The following is an 18,712-nucleotide window of genomic DNA, read 5'->3' on the forward strand; positions in this document are numbered from 1 at the left end:
TTCCCTCGCTTACGGCTGCTTAGGCCCTCCAGGTCCACGCTCCCCACTGCCGTGTGGACGGAAGGATCCCGGAGCACCTGGGGGAAGGCTCTATGCAGGGAGCAGTCAGCCCAGCTAACCCACCGCGGGCCAGCACGGCCTAGGGACTTCGGGCAGCAGAGCTGGGACGGTTCACGCGCCCCGGCACACGCAGCCACGGACGGCTGACCCTCACAAACACGAACCAAACCGAGACCAGTTCCACCAGGCCCACAGCTGACCAGCGGCGGCTTCTCTGGGTTCTGAAGGTTTCTGTCACCTCTGCTTCCAAACCACCCGCCGTGCGTCAGAGGAATGAGGCCATCCCGCCTTCAGAGTCTGAGCTAAAGCACCAAGCACCCAGCCCGCCAGCACGCGGCCGAGGTGGGGGTTACTCACGAGGTCCCGTCGTGGACAAAGAACCAGGAGCCGGTGAGGGAGGACAGCAGCCGCAGGTCGTAGGTCTTGTGCTTCTGGATGAACTTGCACTCCATCTTCTTCGGGGGGCAGGTGACTTTGGTTTTCCACTCAAACGTCACCTCGCAGCCACGGATTTCACTGAAGACCTGTGGCCGCCCCACGTCGGCATCCTCGTCGCACTTGAAGATAATCGCGGACGTCCGGTGGCTGTTGGCTGGGACAGCACACGGGACCAGTCAGACCCGGCCTGTCCCTCGTTCGTCCTGAGGCTCCTCCCCGCCTCCACTGCGCTGGCCCTTAGGGACCCTGTCCATCCCTGGCCGCTCCCCACGCAGCCCCGGCCAGGTCTTGTTGTGCTCCATTCACGTATCTCAACCCTAGATAGACCAAGTTCCCTCGGGGCACAGTATCTCCTTCTGCACTTATCAAGCTCACAATAATAGCGCAGTGCCTTGCAGACAGGTATTCAGTGTTTGATTAATGTGTGAATGACAATGAAAAATGAAAACAGTAACAATAAGATACCTGTAATTCATTACCTAAAAACGTGTCATCTGACAGACCAGGAGAAAGGTCCTGCCCTAACAAGCCTCCAAACAAAAGCTACAGTAGTCCCTGGTAAACTTAACGTTTCTAACTCCTTAATTTGTATCATTTTGCTCCCTGATGACTTACAAACGCTAAACAACTTCTCGTGCATAAGCTGACTACCTCGAACCTGCCCCTCACCTGGCCCCGCCGCGGTGTACGTTCACGGTTACGCAACACACCCCACGGAACAATTAAAGACGACTTTTCTTTATGGAAAAGAGCCCTGGCTAGAAGATTATACGCAACAGAATCACTGCCGTTTACGTGGACGTCCAGAAAGACCTGAGCACGAAGCAGGCCTCCAGCGGGTACAAGGCTACCTCACGGGCCTGGCTGGGACCTGGCGCTCTCCCACTTACAGTGTCTGCAAAAGCCCCACTCGTGGTCTCTGTCGTAGTTTGCGGTGGTCGCACACCAGAGCCTGGCCCTGCCCTCCAGAACACACTCCTCATAGCTCTTCCCGTTGAACACGAACGGGAACACACACGGGTCACCTTCCTCAGTTTCTGGAAAGAGAAGAAGTCTGCGTGACCCTGATTATCAGCACCACGTTGGCTGTGCCTTACCAGGCGCCGTCACCTCAAACAAGGATTCCCCATAGAAATGGTAACGGTCACCCTCCGCCAACATGGGGACTGCCAGGCCTCCCGGCCACAACGTGACGAGCAGTTCGAGGGCCCGAGAGCTCACACCCAGGGCTGTTAGGATGGGTCGTCCCATGGTCCGAGCCAAGGTCCCGGTGCCCGCAGCATCTACAGCATCGTTCCTCAGTTCTCTCTGCTACCAGGTCTAGTTTCATGTTTCCTGGGAACGTAAAATTCACCCCCTGCGAAGATTTACCTGGAGGACAATTATCTCCGTTGGCGTAACTCAAAATGACAGCTTCGTCCTGGTGTCTGTAATCCAGTCTCATCGACGCCAGCCTCCCGAAAGACACCCCCTTGCTCCCGGAGAGCAGACAGACGCTTCCGTCCTTGCAGCCTCCTTGGTCCAGGCCCGCAGCCGCGGTGCACACCCCGACGCTGTAGGTGCGTGAGTCTCGGGTCACCTGGAGAGACATCACCCCGCAGCCGTGAGGGGTCTCCAGGTGCAGGGGGCCGGCGCTGCGGGAAGCAGGCGCGTACGGGCAAGCGGCGGCTGGGTCCGCGGGCTGTGCCTGGGCGCCTTGGCGCTCACCTCCTCCTCTGGGGCCCTGACCCCCTCCAGAGGGCAACGCCCTGCCCACTCTCTGGGCGCCTTCCGCACCGAGGCCCTGCCCTCCAGTGGCAGCCCTGCTGGCCATGCTCCTGCGGGCCCGTGGGGGGCGGCAGCTGCGAGACCCCAGGCGGCTCGCCCCCCTTCCCGAAGCCCGCGTCTCCTGCCTGTAACCTGGGAGCGCCGAGGACTCAGAGCTGAGCGCAGAGCGGCCGCAGCCTGACCGAAGGGGCCTCCCTTGCCGCCCAGCCTCTGCAGGCCGCACCTGCTGTGCACCCGTCAGGAGGGCCTGCACCCAGGCACGGTCTCTGTTACAGCAGCCAGGCCGCTGGCACCTGGGCACACAACTCGGAGCTCACCGCTCACCAGCTGCGATCCCCTGGGAGGCAGGGGATCTCGCGGGCTCGGTCCACGGCCGTACGACTCAGCAACACCTATGTCACACGGACGTAGGCCACGGCCCCAGCCACGTAACGAACAGTCCACAGTGCTCAGGCCGGGGCCGGACCAGCCCCCTACACACCCAAACGTGTTCGAGTTGGGGGGCCCACAGCTCCCTCCCCCCGGCACCTCTGTGGTCACGCCGGAGACGGAGGGGGGTCCACGTGGCCTCTGCCGGCCCAGCCCCTTACGGGCACGTGGTCACACACATGTCCACGTGCGGTCACACACGAGCAGCCACCTGCTCTCCATCTGCGACATGAAGAGCCCCCTGCCCCCTCACTGGGCCACGGAACCCTCCAAAACAAAGAATCGCTCCGACCGCGAGGCTCGTCTCAGGTGTGAGCCGCGACTGGCTTGCACACCATCCGAGCCCTGCCCGGGACGGAGTAAGGCCGCCCCCGGCCACGCACTGCCTCGCGGCCACACGTCCTCCAATGATCGCACGTGCCACGCTGCGAGATGCAAGCGAGCATCAGAAAGAACCCAGGCGGTGGCCCCGAGATGGCGGGCGCCAGGGGAGCAGCGCTACCTTGAAGGTGCTCTTGGAGAGGCTGGACAGGTTGAAGCTGTAGTGCAGCTGCTCGTCCGTCAGGGAGCAGCCCTCTGCCTTCACCTCGTCAGGACACACCAGCGGGGTCTCCCACTCGAACACAAAGTCGCAGTCGCTGGTCCTCAGCAGCTTCGGAGTCCCCTGTTTTAAGGAAGGGCTCGGGCTTGAACCCACGCGGGTAAACAAGCACAGCGTCCTCCCTGTTCCCCGACAAGTGCCAGAGACACCTGACCGGGGGCTGCGGGCTCCTGCACCGCCTCCAGACCGCCAGCGGCACGGGGCGACCCACGGTGGGCCCTCTCCAAGAGGAGGGAGGCATCATCGTTGCCAGCGGCAAGGAAGCAGCGCTGCCCTCCAAGCAATGCGAGGCAGGCCTGCCCATGCCCCAGCTCCTCGCTGCCCTGAGGCCGTGGCCCTGCACCTAGAGAGGGACAGCATCTCAATGCTCCACGCTCCCAGCTCAAAGGCAGAAAGGGAGGGATCTTTAGACGTCGTGACAGAGAAGTGTGTGAAACCAAGACCCTCCCACTGCAAAGGACGGACGCAGGTGATTCTGTATGCATCTCTGATCCACCGTCTCCGGAAACTGAGGATGTTTACAGTCAGGTAGAGAAGTGACCGGGCATGACATTCCACAGGCCAAGTATCGTAGATAAATATAAATCAAGGTGCTTTCTCCCTCCCTCATTCAGCAACAGCCACAAAAACAGATGAGGAATTTCATTTTTAGCTGTAGCTGAGAATCTGTTTTTCTATAAATGTAAGTGAATAAAATATCTCCACTAAAGATAAAAAACACAGGGAAATAAAATCTCCTCGAAAATCTTTCCAAACTTGACTGCACATGCAGCGTGAGATACCGTTTCTAAAACCCCAAATTACTGATCACCCTTAGCGCACCGCTGCTCCGAGACCAGCGCAAGTCCAGGGGTGCCTGCGGACGTGTGTCCCGACACCCCCGCTTGCAGAGACAAGGGAGCCGATGATCACGGCTTCCCTCGCCTTGATCACTCAGGATTATCCTCACACCCAACAGTCTCTGAACAGGGAAAGGTCTGTCTGGGAGCTTTGGGGCTCTATATGCAGAGGCCCCAGAAAGCAATGGTTTGTTTCTCCCCCTTCCTCAATGACTGTTCTGTCTGTCCCTCCTTGGCAGGCTGCTGCCAGGCCACTGTCCAGTCACCCATCTGAGGCAGCCACAGCCCCCTCACCCTCACAAACTTGCTATAGGACAAGGAATCAGAATGCCATCTTACTGAGATTTCATGTTACAGAACCACGACCTTTACTTGCACTCCTTCAGCCACAAGAGCCTTAGAATTCATCACCTTCAGGGTTTTCAGAGGCAGTTCAGGATATGCGTTTGTCTTCACACACACACACACACACACACACGGTCCTGTAATCAAGTACATTAACACTTCTACATATTCACATTAGTTGTGACAAATACAGACCATAAGTAGCCCCAGTCCACTCACGTCAAAGGATTTTAAGTTTTTGGAGTTTTAGAGATTTCAGAAGCACAGGTAAGGGGCTGAAAGCCAGGCTGCCTGGAGCAAAGAGCTCTCCACTGGAGCAGTGGGTGGACACCCAGCTGCCCCTGCAGAGTCATGTGACATCAAGTGGCCCTTCGGAGTCAGTGCAAAACAGGGGCCACAATCTACCAATTTATCTCCCATTCTCAGAGGGAGGTCGAGAGAAAACTAACGCAAAACTCTTTATAAAATAGCACCTTTTTTTTTTTTAATGGAAACCAGTTCTGTTTTTTAAATGCATGTAAAACAAAAATCAATAGCCTCCTTAAAAGTAGATTGTACAAATTTGTTGTAGCTATTTTGATTCCAGAGGTCTTCTTTCGTTTGCTAACTTCCAAAATTTGGATTCTGTCCTGAGTGATTACAGCTGCCAAAACACCTGACTTCCGAATAAGATCACTAATGTTATCATTTCTAAAAAGAAAACCAAAGTTGACACTTTTGTATGTTGGTAGGCAAAGGTGAAGGCCACTTCTATGCTCAAGTGTTTCACATTTTTAAATTACAACAGGCCTCTGTGAGCAAAATCTGCCCTGGCACCTCAGGGTGGGCTTACTTATTGTTAAATTAACGGCTTTAAGTTATTCCATGCACCACTGGCATATCACGTGACGCAAGGCAGGCGTTGTGAACACAGGCATCCTTGGTCCGAAACAGGCTTTACGGGTTTCCAGCTCTGGTTCGTCGACCCACACCTTGGCTCCTACCTTGTAAACAGGCGCTCACTTACCATGCTCACACCCCTCTTACAATGAAAGGCGATCAGCGAGGTGTAGTTGAAATGCTTGTTCACCAGGCACGGAGTACTACTTTCAAAGTTCAAGTAAACCTCGTTAGCCATCGGATTGAGTATCGGAGGTCCTGTGACTCGGCCAATATCCTAAACGAAGAAAGAAGCAATGTTTCAGAAAAGTAATTTTTTACTCAAGTTAGTGGAGTAACGGCTAGCAGAGAACTGCAAAAATTACATGCCATCTGTTTCAAAGACGAGTAGCACCTAAAGACGCTGGGTTAACAGCAGCTTCACCTGACAAGTCCTGACAATGAGGCGCCACAAAGAAACCTAGTTTGCCAGTGGTTAGCAGTTTCAGTCCTACATTAATAACAATGGTTCTACTTCTACTCAGGGTCAATTTCTGACGATTCCAGGCAACAGGCATTTCTCTCCCCAGTTACCCCAGGGCGGCTGCACGGTCTCTGGCTCCGGCTGGTGGGAAGCAGGAGCCCACGTGGCTGCCCCGACAATGCCCCGTCTCCTGCCCAGCACTGCGCTCGGACAGCTGCTTCCTCGGTGGTGCCCACAGCATGGCCTCAGAGGGCACTGAGCACACGCGTACTCACTCCCCGCCATCTTCCGCAGCTTCGCACAGCCCCTGGCACACACTGGCTGCTCAGCAAGTGTTTTCGAGCAAATAAACATGCAAGTGAAAGGAAAGTGACCGGCCAGGAACGGTGTGTACGTACATGTGTGTGATGAGTATGCGTGTGTGTGTGAGATGAGTGTGTTATGAGTGCATGTGATGAGTGTGATTGTGTGTGATGAGTGTGCGAGATGAGTTTGTGATGAGTGTGAGATGAGGGTGTGTGATGAATGCATGTGACGAGTGAGATGTGTGATGAGCGCATGTGATGAGTGCGTGTGTGATGAGTGTGCGTGGATGAGTATGTGGTGTGAGATGCACGTGTGATGAGTGTGATGAGTGTGTGTGTGATGTGAGATGAGTTTGTGATGAGTGATGAGTGTGTGATGTGTGAGAAGAGTGTGATGACTGTGTGTGATGAATGCATGTGACGTGTGTGAGATGTGTGTGATGAGTGCGCATGATGTGCGCGTGTGACGTGTGTGTGAGATGACTGAGTGTGACGACTGTGTGTGTGACGAGTGTGCGTGTGATGATCATGTGAGTGTGATGAGTGTGGGTGACGAGTGTGTGTGATGAGTGCGTGTGATGAGTGTGTGTATGTGAACGAAGCCACAATGTGCTTTGTTCACCACTGTGGGGCATGTTAGGTCCACAATGACACAACATCCTCTCTAATTAGTTCTCTGATTAGAGAACTTCCTGCATTTTTAAAATCTGAGACAGGTAGCCAGATGGGAAAAGCAGACTGGATCTGTCAGCAAGTGGTTCACACCCAGGCTCCCCCCTGCACCACTGGAAGGGCTGACACCACGGCACTTCCTGCCAACATCTGGCTGCTCCAGGCCCTGCACCTGTCACGTAGCTACGCCTCTGTCAAGTTCACATCACGGCCAACTTCCCCAGCCCTCCCAACGTCTCTCCCCACCAACGCCACACACAACATCCAGTTTTTAAAAGGACGTCCAGATACCTTATGACAGGACTCACTGTGTAAAGAATGCAGACAAACACACCACTTTTGAGATGCATTTCAATAAAACATACTAAGAATCTGACAAAACATGACTGTAACTCATGGAGACAATGTTTAGAGTTCCAAATCTATACTGGAAGGCAGAATACTTAGCTATTAGCAAACCAGCTTATACCCTTAATTACAACTCATTTACCAAAGAACCTGCCTGCACTTCACAAGCGTTTCAATGACACAAGACCCGCGTGTCAGCCAAGAAACCAAGTTCCATCAACGTCCTTGAGCCTCCTGACCTGATACAAAACAGTGTGTTTACACGTGTGTGTCCACGTTTTCTCCCATAACTGCTGACAACCCTCATCCGCCGGCAGCTCGACGCACAATTCCTTACAGCCCGCCTCCCCTAGTGGACTCAGACTCACATAGTCCTGGCTCATTTCCCCATTCTTTCTGCCTGAAAACTCTCCAGTGAAAGCCAGAAACACGGCACGAAGGAGATTGTTAAAAATCTTGCAGGATGGTCTCCGCCCTTGGTTCCCTACTCACTACAGGGGCGCCGTTGATGGGAACTTTGCACACAGCGGCGCCGGCGGGACAAGGCACCCCGTGCATGGGGTTCAGCGGCTGGCAGATGTTGATGTAGAAGTCAGGGCTGGTGTCAGAGGCGTCGTCCTCGCTCTCATCGTACGCTTCGTACCCCCCGGTGCGGTGGATGAGGGGGGACAAGTCGATGATGGAGCTGCCGTTCCTCACAGAACATTCCGTCTGTCAAGCAGGAAACATGCCTCGTTGGTGTCTGCAATACGTGTCCTGACCACCAAGTCACTCACGACAATATAAGCTGAACCAAAAAAGCACGAAGGGTGGACCAGTGTCCCCAAATGCTTGGTTACCTAACATCGGGCACTTTGAACCAGGTACGACTGGGGCCCCAGGAGTGGATGAGAAAGGCTGGGGGCCCGAGGGAGTCGCAGGAGAAGTGGAGCAGGGCCCCTGGGTGGGCCGTGCCACACGTGCCCAGCCCGACTCACCACCTGCTCGCAGGCCAGGGGCGTGTGCCAGTACAAGAAGAGTGTGCACGTCTGCTTGTCCAGGGAGATGAGCACAGGCCTGTTAGTGGGCCCGGCCTCGGGCCTGCACACGAAGCTGATCACGCTCTTGTAGCTCAGGCCGGTCTTGGAAGGACAGGGGGAGCCGTCCTCGTACACCAGCTGCAAGACCTGGTCCACGTACTTCAGCCTCTTGCTCGCCTTGCCCACGCTGATCCTTGTCTGTCCGAAGCAGGCCCCTGTCCCAAACGCAGAAGGGAGAGTGGAAAACACACAATTATGGATTCAAACCACTTGCTTTCCGATGAGAATCTTCTGCAGAACCAGACTTTGAGACTCACAGCTAACCCTCTGGAGGGTCCCGTGTGGTTTTAGCAAATGTTACACGTCTAGTATTCCATCACGTGGCCACGAAGCCCCCAGACCCCAACCAGCCCACTGCTGCCCACGAAGGAAGGCATCTGACCTCTTCGCCGGAGGGACGCAGAGGCCGAGGCTGACCTCGGGGCCGGGAGGGCAGGCCGCACTCACCTACGCCAGGGGCACAGTTCTCGTTGTCCCCGCACACGCTGAGGTAGACCAGCCCCTTCTCACTGTAGGCGGCAGTGTACCCGGCCCTGCCGCTTAGAGAGCTCAGGTCAAACAGGTGTCCTGCTCGGGGGAAGGGATGGGGACACGGTGACCCATCACCGGCGCTCACACACAGCTCCCGCCAGCCGTCGGGCCTCCTGATCCCTCGTCACGTGCCACTGCCCCCCTTCACTGACGTGGCCCCCAAAACCTTCCTGACAGCCAGAAAGTACCCAGGAGACAGCGGCTCAGGGCGTCCTGCGCCTGGGCCACAGCGGCCACGGCAATTCCAGTGGGGTTGGGAGGGCCCGCCGGCCTCCCTCCCGCTGCCAGTCACCCACCCCCAAACCTTTCCGGGCCCAGAGCTGAGATCCTGTGGTTTCCTCATTGCCCCACGTCAACTCTGAAAGGAACAGGAGGCTGACTCCAGCTCCGCCAGCCTAGAGCTTGGGACCAGCACCCCAGAAACAGGAGTTACGGGGAGCACGGCTTTCAGGGAGGTGCTCAGTCTCTTCTCCACTGAAGAACCACAAGTCAACAGGACCGGGCAGATCCAGCAGAAAAGGCCAGACGCGCACCCACAGGACAGGATGCTGCTGCCCGGGGTGCCTACCCCCCAGCCTCACACTGGGTCTCTCACCGCTTGCGCGCGTGCACACATGTGTGCGCACGTGCATGTGTGCCCACGTGTGTGCATGTGTATGCACGTGCACACATGTGTATGCGTGTGTACCTGCGTGTGTGTCTGTGTGTGCACGTGCACGTGTGTTGAGGGTGTGGGGATGGGTGGCCGGCAGGGTCCCTCACCCGTGGAGGGGTTGGTGACCTGGCAGTCGTCATGCACGTTGCTCTTCACAGGGCAGGCAGCGGCCGTAGGCCAGGAGAAGGTGTACTCGCAGTCCTCCACGGCGCTGAGGAACATGGGCCTGGAGTTCTAGAAACAAGCGAAGGGCACACAGCTGCTGCCAGGGTGCACTCCTGACGCAGGGAACAGCGCCCACGGGTGCCAAGCAGGAGCTCCCCGGTGATGCACCACAAGCCCGTGACACACCCGTCTCGGTGTCTTCACGGGACGAGGGCAGACTCGGGAGAAGCAAAGGGTCAGGGTTTGCTCCTGAGATACCCCTGGGGGCTTGACACACACAGGGGGAGCCAGGGCCGGAAATCCACTCGGGGGACAGGGACGTTTTCCTACAGCTGAGGCTTTTAAGGTGGGGTCGGGGACAGGGTGGCGAAGGACGCTCAAAGGGCTACTGTGAGGCGCGAATGAGGAAATAAATGACAATGTCCTGAAAAACGGAACCGACATCCGTGACGATGGACAAACAGGAAGACCCTCAGGGAGAGCTAGTCATGACCTAACCCATCCCTCCACCACCTGGGCTAAGGCTCCCTGCCTCTCAGACGTGTCTCGTCCACACGGCGAGGGTAAAAGGGTAAGGTTCGTGCAGCAGCGCCCTCCTTCCCAGACAAACCAGCCCCCGGCACCCGCGTGCAGAGCCCTCCACAGACCAAGCAGCTCTGCCGTGAGCCTCTCTCCTCAGATACACAGCTGAGCGAGTCTATGGGGGCCCAGGAGTCCGGACCCCAGCAGCGCAGGGGTCCAGGCTCAGCCTCTGCACAGCCTCCTGAGGGGGAAACCTCAGCTGCCACCCCGTCAAGGGGGCGGACCTCAGGCCCCCTCGCCACGGCCAGCCGCACGCAGCTGGACGGTGGTCCTCTGTCCTGACACCGAGGATGGGGTGCCCTGGGCCAGCCTGACCTCACTCCCAAATTTCACCAGGCAGCACACAGGCTGCACCTTAATCTCCGCGGCAGAGATGCTCCCGCGGTGAAAAACAGTCCAGAGAAACCACTGATTCAGCCCCCACCTGCTGCACTACGCGTACCAACCCGTCAGGGGAGGAATCATCCAGAGATGAGACGAGACCCCAGTTACCAGGCACCAACCGCATGCCAGAAACGGTGCCCGGCGCTTCCCGCCTCCTCTCTCTAACCTCGTGGCAACTTGGCAGCACAGGCTGAGCTCGTTGGTAACAGATGCCCCGTTTAGGGAGGCTAAGTGACCGAGGTACACGGCCAGGAAGTGGAAGAGCGACCTTGGAACCCGGTCTGCCCGACCTTCTGCTTTACCCAAGTGCCTCCGTGAAGACCAGGGCAGGTTACCAAATATCAGTTCTCTCTCCGGCCTTCAGGGATCTGAGTCAAACTCCAAAGAGAACCACCGAATCCTGGAGCAAGAACTGCCAGGGTGGACACCCCGGGGCCACGGGCCCGAGGCCACGCCGCGCATGCCCTTTGTTAGGCTGGGTCACCCCGAGCTCTTCAGCTCACATCCCAGGAAGCGAGACATCAGTCTCGCTGGCCCTGGACTCGCACTGGGGCCCAGACAGCTGTGTCACTTACGACTTGGTTCTCGCTGCACGAGAAGCGGATGGTGGTTGACTTCTTCCGGATCCGGTCCGGACACAGGTCACCATCGACGTACCTCAGCAGAGCCATGCCCTCGCTGCCCTGAGGGCCATCCCTCACTCTGCCCAGGTTCACGGGCTTGGAGCCACCCAGCAGACACACGGCCGCCTCCGGAGGGCATGGCTCTGCAGCACAAGCAGAGACAATTAGGAGTGACGTCAGCCCCTGGCCAGTCTAGGACTTAACAAGGGACATAATGTCCGGCACGCGACAGAGTTGATTCTAACAATCACTGCAAAAATATCAGCGATTTCTTTCACTAAGTCAGATGCCAGTGACACCATGAGTTCTCACTCCGTGAGACGCTGTTTGACCACAGATGGGTTGGGGGTGAGCATGGGGTGTGGGGAGAATTCAAGGCAGAACAGCCTCAGTTATTTCTGATCCCCAAACAACATGAAGCTGAAACACCCAGATTACGCCCATGGGACATTTTAAATGGCCTATATTCACATGCTATCTTACTTTAAGAAGTCACCAAGAACTGTGCCAATTTCCCAGTCCCCGGAATGTCCGAGTCATCTGCCCTGGGTAAAGAACGAGTCCCACTTCCTGGATTAATAAGAGCCTCGGTGTCACCAATCTAGCCCGCATACAAGGCAAGGGCAAGTGGGCCATGGCCTCAAACCACGCAGAGGAGAAAACTAACTTTCTGGGTTTAAAAAAAAAAAAAAAAAAAAAAAAAAAGACAGGAACAGCACCCGCTCTGAGTTGAGCCAGACGAGAGGCTGCCTCGGTGAGGCTGTGTAAAACTCTAAGAAAACGGGACAAGTCTCGTCCCCAGGATCCCAGGGGGCCATGGATGGCACCAAGGTCTCCATGGGTTGCTGCTCCCAGCTGCACGGGCACAACTGAGTTCTAGCCTCATCACTGGCACCAAGGGTCTGGGTGCATCTTAACAAGACCCCACCCACTCTGCACTCAAAGAATACAGAGGGCACATACCCAGAGCTCCATTTCCCACCCTCCTATCTCCTGCCCTGGCTAAGAATTACCTGCCACGGTGATTGTTTCTACCTACCCTCCAGCTCCCCACATTCAAACAATGGTTATAATGCTCCCAACAGAGCCTTCAGCAGTGATTTACCCTGGACCACGCCAGGGATGGGTCATCAAGACCCTCAGATAATTCCTCCTGCTGCTTCTTGGCAAAACCACTCATGTGTCAGAGAGCAATGCGCCATCGAAGAATCCGTTCTTACTTCCTCTTCACCCATAAATTCACTACAAGCCATGAGCACCTCCGCCAGAGACCTCACTCACCCGAGCCGGCCTGCGGAGCCAGCGACTTGCACACGTTGATGAGGTAGTGCTCAGTGGCTCCCGTCCTCGTGACGGCTTCCCAGTTGTCACTGTACCTCGACAGGGATGAGAGATCGAAGGTGTTCCCAGCCCCGTCTCTGAAGGAAAGAAAGCACCACGGTGAGGTTCGGCTGGATTCTAACAGGGTCTAGTGCTCCGACTGCAAAGGATCAGTATAAAGGCAGAGTCTACTCCTGACACCCTGGGAATCAGACCCTACCAGGGACAGAACTCGACACTGGACTCCCCCAAATCCAGGCGGAATCAGCAATAACACAGCTTGAGTTCAGGAAATGTCAAGCCTTAGCTCAACAAAATTATGTATTAACCAAAAAAAGCCAAGAGTAAGCGCCTGTCCTGCTCAGGCCAGTGAGAAGACAAGGGTACACAGACAGCTAAGACACGCAGCGCCCAGGGCAGCCCGGGCAGGCCACCAGCTGTCCAAGCTGGAGGACACCAGCAGTCACTGAAATAAAACAGGCTGATGTTGACCTTCTCAAGTAAAGGATTACTTACTGCATGAACCCCAAGTAGGGACTGACACTGAGAGCCAGCCCTACGCCAGGTGCAGAGTTAATGGTAAGAAAGACAAACACTCCCTCTGCAGGGCGCCAGATCCAGGTGGAGACAGAGGACAGCCACAGATGCCACTTCACCAGGCGGTATCCTCAGCACATCAGAGGGGACTGAGAATCACCCATTCATTCAAAAACTACATGCCAACTGGGGCTATTATGTTGAAGGAAAGAGATAAAAATTGCCCATTTTATGAAGTCTGCAGAAGTCACAAGGTAATATTATAAAACGCATAGTATGTCAGATGGCAATTAGAGCAAAGAGGGAAAAAAAGGCAGGGAAGTGGGTATGACGTTTGGGAGGGGAAAGAGGAGGTGAGATTTTAGACAATGGCCAGAGAAGGCCTTCCTGAGGAGGCCACCTCTGAATCAACTCAGAAAGACGCGGAAGAGCCAGCCACGCGGGGACCCGGCGAAGCATAGCACAGGCAGAGGCAGCAGTGGGAGCAAAGGGCCTGCGGTGCAGGGAGCCTGGCGCGCTCGCGGGAGAGCAAGGAGCCCCATGTGGCTGGAGCAGACCTGACGTGAGGAGTGACACAGCAGGGGCCGAGGGCGGCATCACGTGGAGCGCTCCAGCCAGGAGAGACAGGGGCTTCATCGCATGGAGGGGTCTCGCAGCAACAGCCTGGCCGACGTGCAGTCTCACGGGGCCACTGTAATCACTGTGCGGGACTAGCCCAGCGTGGGTCAGGGGACCCCTGAGGGGCCACTGCGGCGATGCAGGGGCGAGATGAAGACGGCCTGAGATAGGGAGGGAGGTGCTTCCAGAAGAGAGGACTCTAGGTATTTTGAAAGTTGATGGACCATAAATGGGATGAGAGCGAAAGGATGGAGCTGGCATTGATACCGGCCTATGTGGGAGACACAGGTATTTTTTTGCAAAAGCAGGTCCTCAAGAACTTCATATAATGGACCATCTGATAGAGACTTATTGTAAATGGTTAAAGACCTAAAAGAAGAAACTTGAAAGTATAATAAAAGAAGGGGGGTAGAATGGAGGGAAGAAATGATGAATTAGAGTACCAACAGGGACTTCCCTGGTGGTCCAGTGGTTAAGAATCCACGTTCCAATGCAGGGGACGTGGGTTCGATCCCTGGTTGGGGAACTAAGATCCCACATGTCCTGTGGGGCAACTAAGCCTGCGCGCCGCAACTACTGAGCCCGAGCGCCACAACTGGAGAGAAGCCCGCATGCCGCAACGAAGATCCCGCGTGCTGCAGCTAAGACCCGACACAGCCGAAATAAATTAAATTTTTTTAAAATTAAAAAAAATAATAAACTGTTTCTAAAATAAGTTTTAAAACAGAAAGAGTACCAAACAGAACTCCTAGCATGAAAAGGACCGTCATGAAAATTAAAAAGGGAACAGTCAAAACAGCAAATTAATTCAGCTGGTAAGAGAACCACTAAGTTGGAAATAGGTCTAAGGAAACAGAATACAGTCCAGAAACAGATAAATAAGATATTTACAAGACATGATGAGGGCTTCCCTGGTGGCACAATGGTTAAGAATCCGCCTGCCAGTGAAGGGGACAGGGGTTCGAGCCCTGGTCCAGGAAGATCCCACATGCCACGGAGCAACTAAGCCCATGCACCACAACTACAGAGTCCACACGCCTAGAGCCCATGCTCCGCAACAAGAGAAGCCACTGCAATGAGAAGCCCATGCACCGCAACGAAGAGTAGCCCCCGCTCGCCACAACTAGAGAAAGCTCGCGTGCAGCAACAAAGACACAACACAGCCAAAAATAAATAAATGAAAAAAATAGTTTTTAATTAAAAAAAATAATAAATAAAAGACAAGGTGGATAGAATAGGAAAGCCTAAGATATGATTAATACAAGTCCCAGAAGAAAAGAGATGGAATAGGTTAGAGGCAGCCTTCAAATATACAATCACTGCAAATATTCCTAAGTGAATAACAGACATTCATCTTTAGCTTAGAAGGCATCAACTTCCAAGCAACATAAATAACAAAGCCATACCTAACAAATCAGACTGAGACTGCAGAACAAACCAAGAGAAAATATACAGAAAAGGTAGGTTATCTACAAAGAAATGAAAACAGGACGGACGGGGGCAGATTCTCTAACAGCAATACTAAGCACCAGAAGATGGTAGATTACCTTCAAAGTGCTGACACACACACACAAAGTATTCACCTGGAATTCTGTACCAAGCTAGTGACCATAAAACTAAGCCTTTTCAAGTAAAGACCAATATTTAACTCGACAGAGTCTCTGTTCGAACCACCAAGCAGTGTGACTCACAGTGCGACGTGTACCCAGGACCAGTCAGCAACCGTGGAAGGAGCCAGCGCCACAAGATGAACCAGTAACGGACACTGGTTCCTTCGTTGTCCCTAGTGCAAGGTGACACAGCTCTTCACCCCATCGGAGACCAGAAGCAAATAGTTTGCAAACCAGCACTATGCATAGCATTATACTGAACAGAGTACTTAAAGAAAGAGAATTAAGTCAAAAGCAAGGGGCAGAATGCAAAGAGGAAGAGTAAGCCAAAGAAATAGAGACATCTCTTTTCCTCTTCAAAAGAAGAACTTTATATAGTCAAGCAACCAATGAATATCGTTTAAAATCAAAATAATGACTTATTCAAGAGGTAAGAAAACAAGTCAGAACGAAAGCACTCGACCACAATACCATGGAGGTGGGGAGAGAGTGTTGGTGCCACAACATTCTACGTTATTTTATTGTTGGAGAGATGGGTATAGTTACTAACTTTAGCCTTCCATTAAATCAAAAATACATGTTTAAGGCAATCATTAAAAGAAAATGAATTATAATTCAGGAAATGCATGATGAGATTTTTTAAAAAGAAACCAAAAAATTATAATTAGTATCCTCAGAGATGATTAGAAGGACTTATTTGAAATTCACAATAAATATCTCCAAAGGATAGCTGATTTTCTAAAGTTCAGAAAATATTCCAGAATGGAGTAAAAACACGAAAACAGAATATGAGCACTTAACTTTTCCACCAAACATACACAATTCTTGTAGGAAATGGGACAATGCCTTCAAAACTGAGGGGAAATTAATTTGAATCTGTAATCCTACTACAGCCAGTCAGATTTAAGAGCAAGTTATAGGCATTTTCAGACAATGCATGGGTTCTCTCCCATCCAACCTCTCTAAAGTATAGGAGGATGCACTCTAACAAAACAAAAAAGGAAGCCAAAACAAAGGACATGAAATGCAAGCAGCAGTGGATCCAAGCCAGGAGTGATCCCCAAATGAGCTCTGATCAAGTAGCAGAAAACACACGGCCCAAATCCGAACTGAGACGTTCCTGAAGGAGAATGGTGATTATTCATAGACACGGCATCGTGAAGAGCCCTGACAGTCTGAGATACAATGGGAAGGCATATTATTCTGCCAACAATAAAAGAGAAAGACAACGTAAAATGCCAAGATCTAAAACCTATTCAAGGTAGCTATGTTCCAAATATTAAGCAAACTAAATGTGGAATGATTTTTGGAGCAACTTATGAAATAGAACAAATGGGAATCTTCTGACCTGAACACTAAGCCTACCTTCCTTCAATAAGAGGAAGCTAAGAGACACAAGATTATGTCATTTCTCTGCAGATCCAATCAGACCATGTGATTTTGCAGCAAATGATGTTGATGCAATACTGTCAACGCCGCTTATTCGTTTTTAATTCTTTAGAACCACCCTCTGAATAAAGTAGGTAAGACCATTAGAGTTCCCCGGCAGGATACACATGTTCTAAACCTTGGCAATGCACCAGCGACAGCTTGCTGGCATTGAAGCAGTGGGGAGGGTCAGCAGAGGGAGAGGCCATCTGAGGCCCTCATCGTACTTAGTGGGAAGTCAAGAGATGTCGAAAGGTGATGAAACAAGAAACAGAGCTTAGAGTAGATCATCCCATATTCCAAAGGCGGCCAGAAGAGGAAATGAAAATGGAACTAATGAAAGTGGGGCAGGGGAGAGGGGAGAGGAGACCAGAATTACATTTCTGGTGTCTGAAGACAGAGTCAACCGATACCATCTGAGGTCGACAAGCACGGGTATATTGATCATTCAGAGTCATGCAAGGCTCCAGACAGAACTATAAGACATGGTAGAAAGTGGGATGAGGCTGAGGTGGGGGAAGCTTACTTCATCTGACACAGTTTTCTACACTTATGAATTCATACAATATACACGCGTAAGCTTTCATTTTAACTGATTCTTCAGTTAAGGATAAAAACTGGAAGGAAACAGGGAAATGATTAATTTTTCCCCAGGATGGAATGCTGTAACTCAGTGATTCTTTTCAGGCTGGGTCCTCATGAAACAGAAATGTCAGCATGTCCCTTAAATATCCAGAAATGTGTAGACCCGTGAAACCAAAATCTCCAGGGATGGAACCCAAGATGTGTATTTTGTAACAGTTCTGAGGGTGACGCTGATGAAATTCACACACATTGAAGACCTCCACCGTATCTCAGGAGCTGCCAACCACCTCATTTCAAGAGCCTACTTGAGCCACAGGTAACAGAACAAAGGAACCGGTGATGGCAGCTGGGAACCTGCAGGGTGGGTGTCACCCCCTGGCGCTCTCTCCAACCCCTCCCCCCAACCATGCAGCTCCACCATCTCCCTCTCCACGTCTTTTTCACCAGACACAGGCAGCATCCAGGGCGGAGCAGAGGCCAGGGGACACCCTGGTCACTCCAATCCACTCACACCCATGAATCATACAAGGTTTCCTGTTTCAACTCCAGTCACTTCCCTGTACCTTAACACAAGGTAATCAAAGAATATGAAAGTCGTGAAGGATTTAGCAGTTACCCTAATCCAACTCCTCAGTTTAACATGCAGGAACTAAGGCTTAGAAAAATCACCTGACTAATCTAATCCTGTCCCCCGCCCAGCCACTAACTTTTTCTTTTTTTTAATGTTTATTTATTTATTTGGTTGTGCTGGGTCTTAGTTGCTGCATGTGGGCTCCTTAGTTGTGGCATGTGAACTCTTAGTCACAGCATGCATGTGGGATCTAGTTCCCTGGCCAGGGATCGAACCCGGGCCCCCTGCGCCACCAGGGAAGTCCTCCAGCCACTAACTATTAAAGCAAAATATTATCAAGTACACCTGACTGCCCCAGGGTCAACACCCGCATCGACTTACTTGAATGAGCACTCGGTCAGGTCGAAGGGTGGGCAGGCATACTGCGTGTGCCACTCGAACAAGTAGGAACAGTCAGAAGTCTCCTGGAGAAACACCGGCTGCGGAAGTGGAGAGACGCGTCCGTGAAATGGGACATGTCAGATAGTCGGTGCTTTAAGGATGCAAATAGTAAGGGATGGGCCTGCTCGTTACACTCTACACAGACTGATCAAGGTGTGAACACAGTTTCTGTAAATAACGTACTTAAACTAAGCTGACCAGGAAGTTTTATGAGACTTAAGAGCAGATTCACTTTGTAAAGACAAAGGCAAAGGGGTGAGGGCAAAGCGGCCCCCTGTTGCGTTGAGCACACTCACCGCCTGGGTGCTGCGGTCACAGTAGAAGATGATGGTCGTGGAGCGCTGGTACACCTTATGGCATGTGTCCCCACCGGTGTAGTTCATCTTCAACACCCCATTCTCATAGGTCAGCTTCTGGGTAAGGAGACCTGCTCAAGA

The 18,712-nt window shown here is 52.9% G+C and overlaps 1 protein-coding gene across 1 annotated transcript in view; it reads right to left on the bottom strand.

Annotated features, from left to right (window-relative positions):
* Positions 1-18,712, bottom strand: part of IGF2R (insulin like growth factor 2 receptor) — a 109,570-nt gene that overhangs the window by 12,489 nt on the left and 78,369 nt on the right. The window contains exons 28-40 of the mRNA XM_082633713.1: positions 18,572-18,702; positions 18,216-18,313; positions 12,447-12,583; positions 11,118-11,308; positions 9,519-9,645; positions 8,673-8,792; positions 8,124-8,380; positions 7,639-7,857; positions 5,486-5,635; positions 3,197-3,358; positions 1,870-2,077; positions 1,389-1,535; positions 418-652 (exon numbers count right to left, since the gene is read on the bottom strand). Of these exons, the coding sequence (XP_082489839.1) occupies positions 418-652; positions 1,389-1,535; positions 1,870-2,077; positions 3,197-3,358; positions 5,486-5,635; positions 7,639-7,857; positions 8,124-8,380; positions 8,673-8,792; positions 9,519-9,645; positions 11,118-11,308; positions 12,447-12,583; positions 18,216-18,313; positions 18,572-18,702 (2,182 nt within the window). The remainder of the gene's footprint in view (positions 1-417; positions 653-1,388; positions 1,536-1,869; positions 2,078-3,196; positions 3,359-5,485; positions 5,636-7,638; positions 7,858-8,123; positions 8,381-8,672; positions 8,793-9,518; positions 9,646-11,117; positions 11,309-12,446; positions 12,584-18,215; positions 18,314-18,571; positions 18,703-18,712) is intronic.

This window comes from Mesoplodon mirus (assembly GCF_964341445.2).
Source record: "Mesoplodon mirus genome assembly, chromosome: 10".
Classification (NCBI taxonomy): domain Eukaryota; kingdom Metazoa; phylum Chordata; class Mammalia; order Artiodactyla; family Ziphiidae; genus Mesoplodon; species Mesoplodon mirus.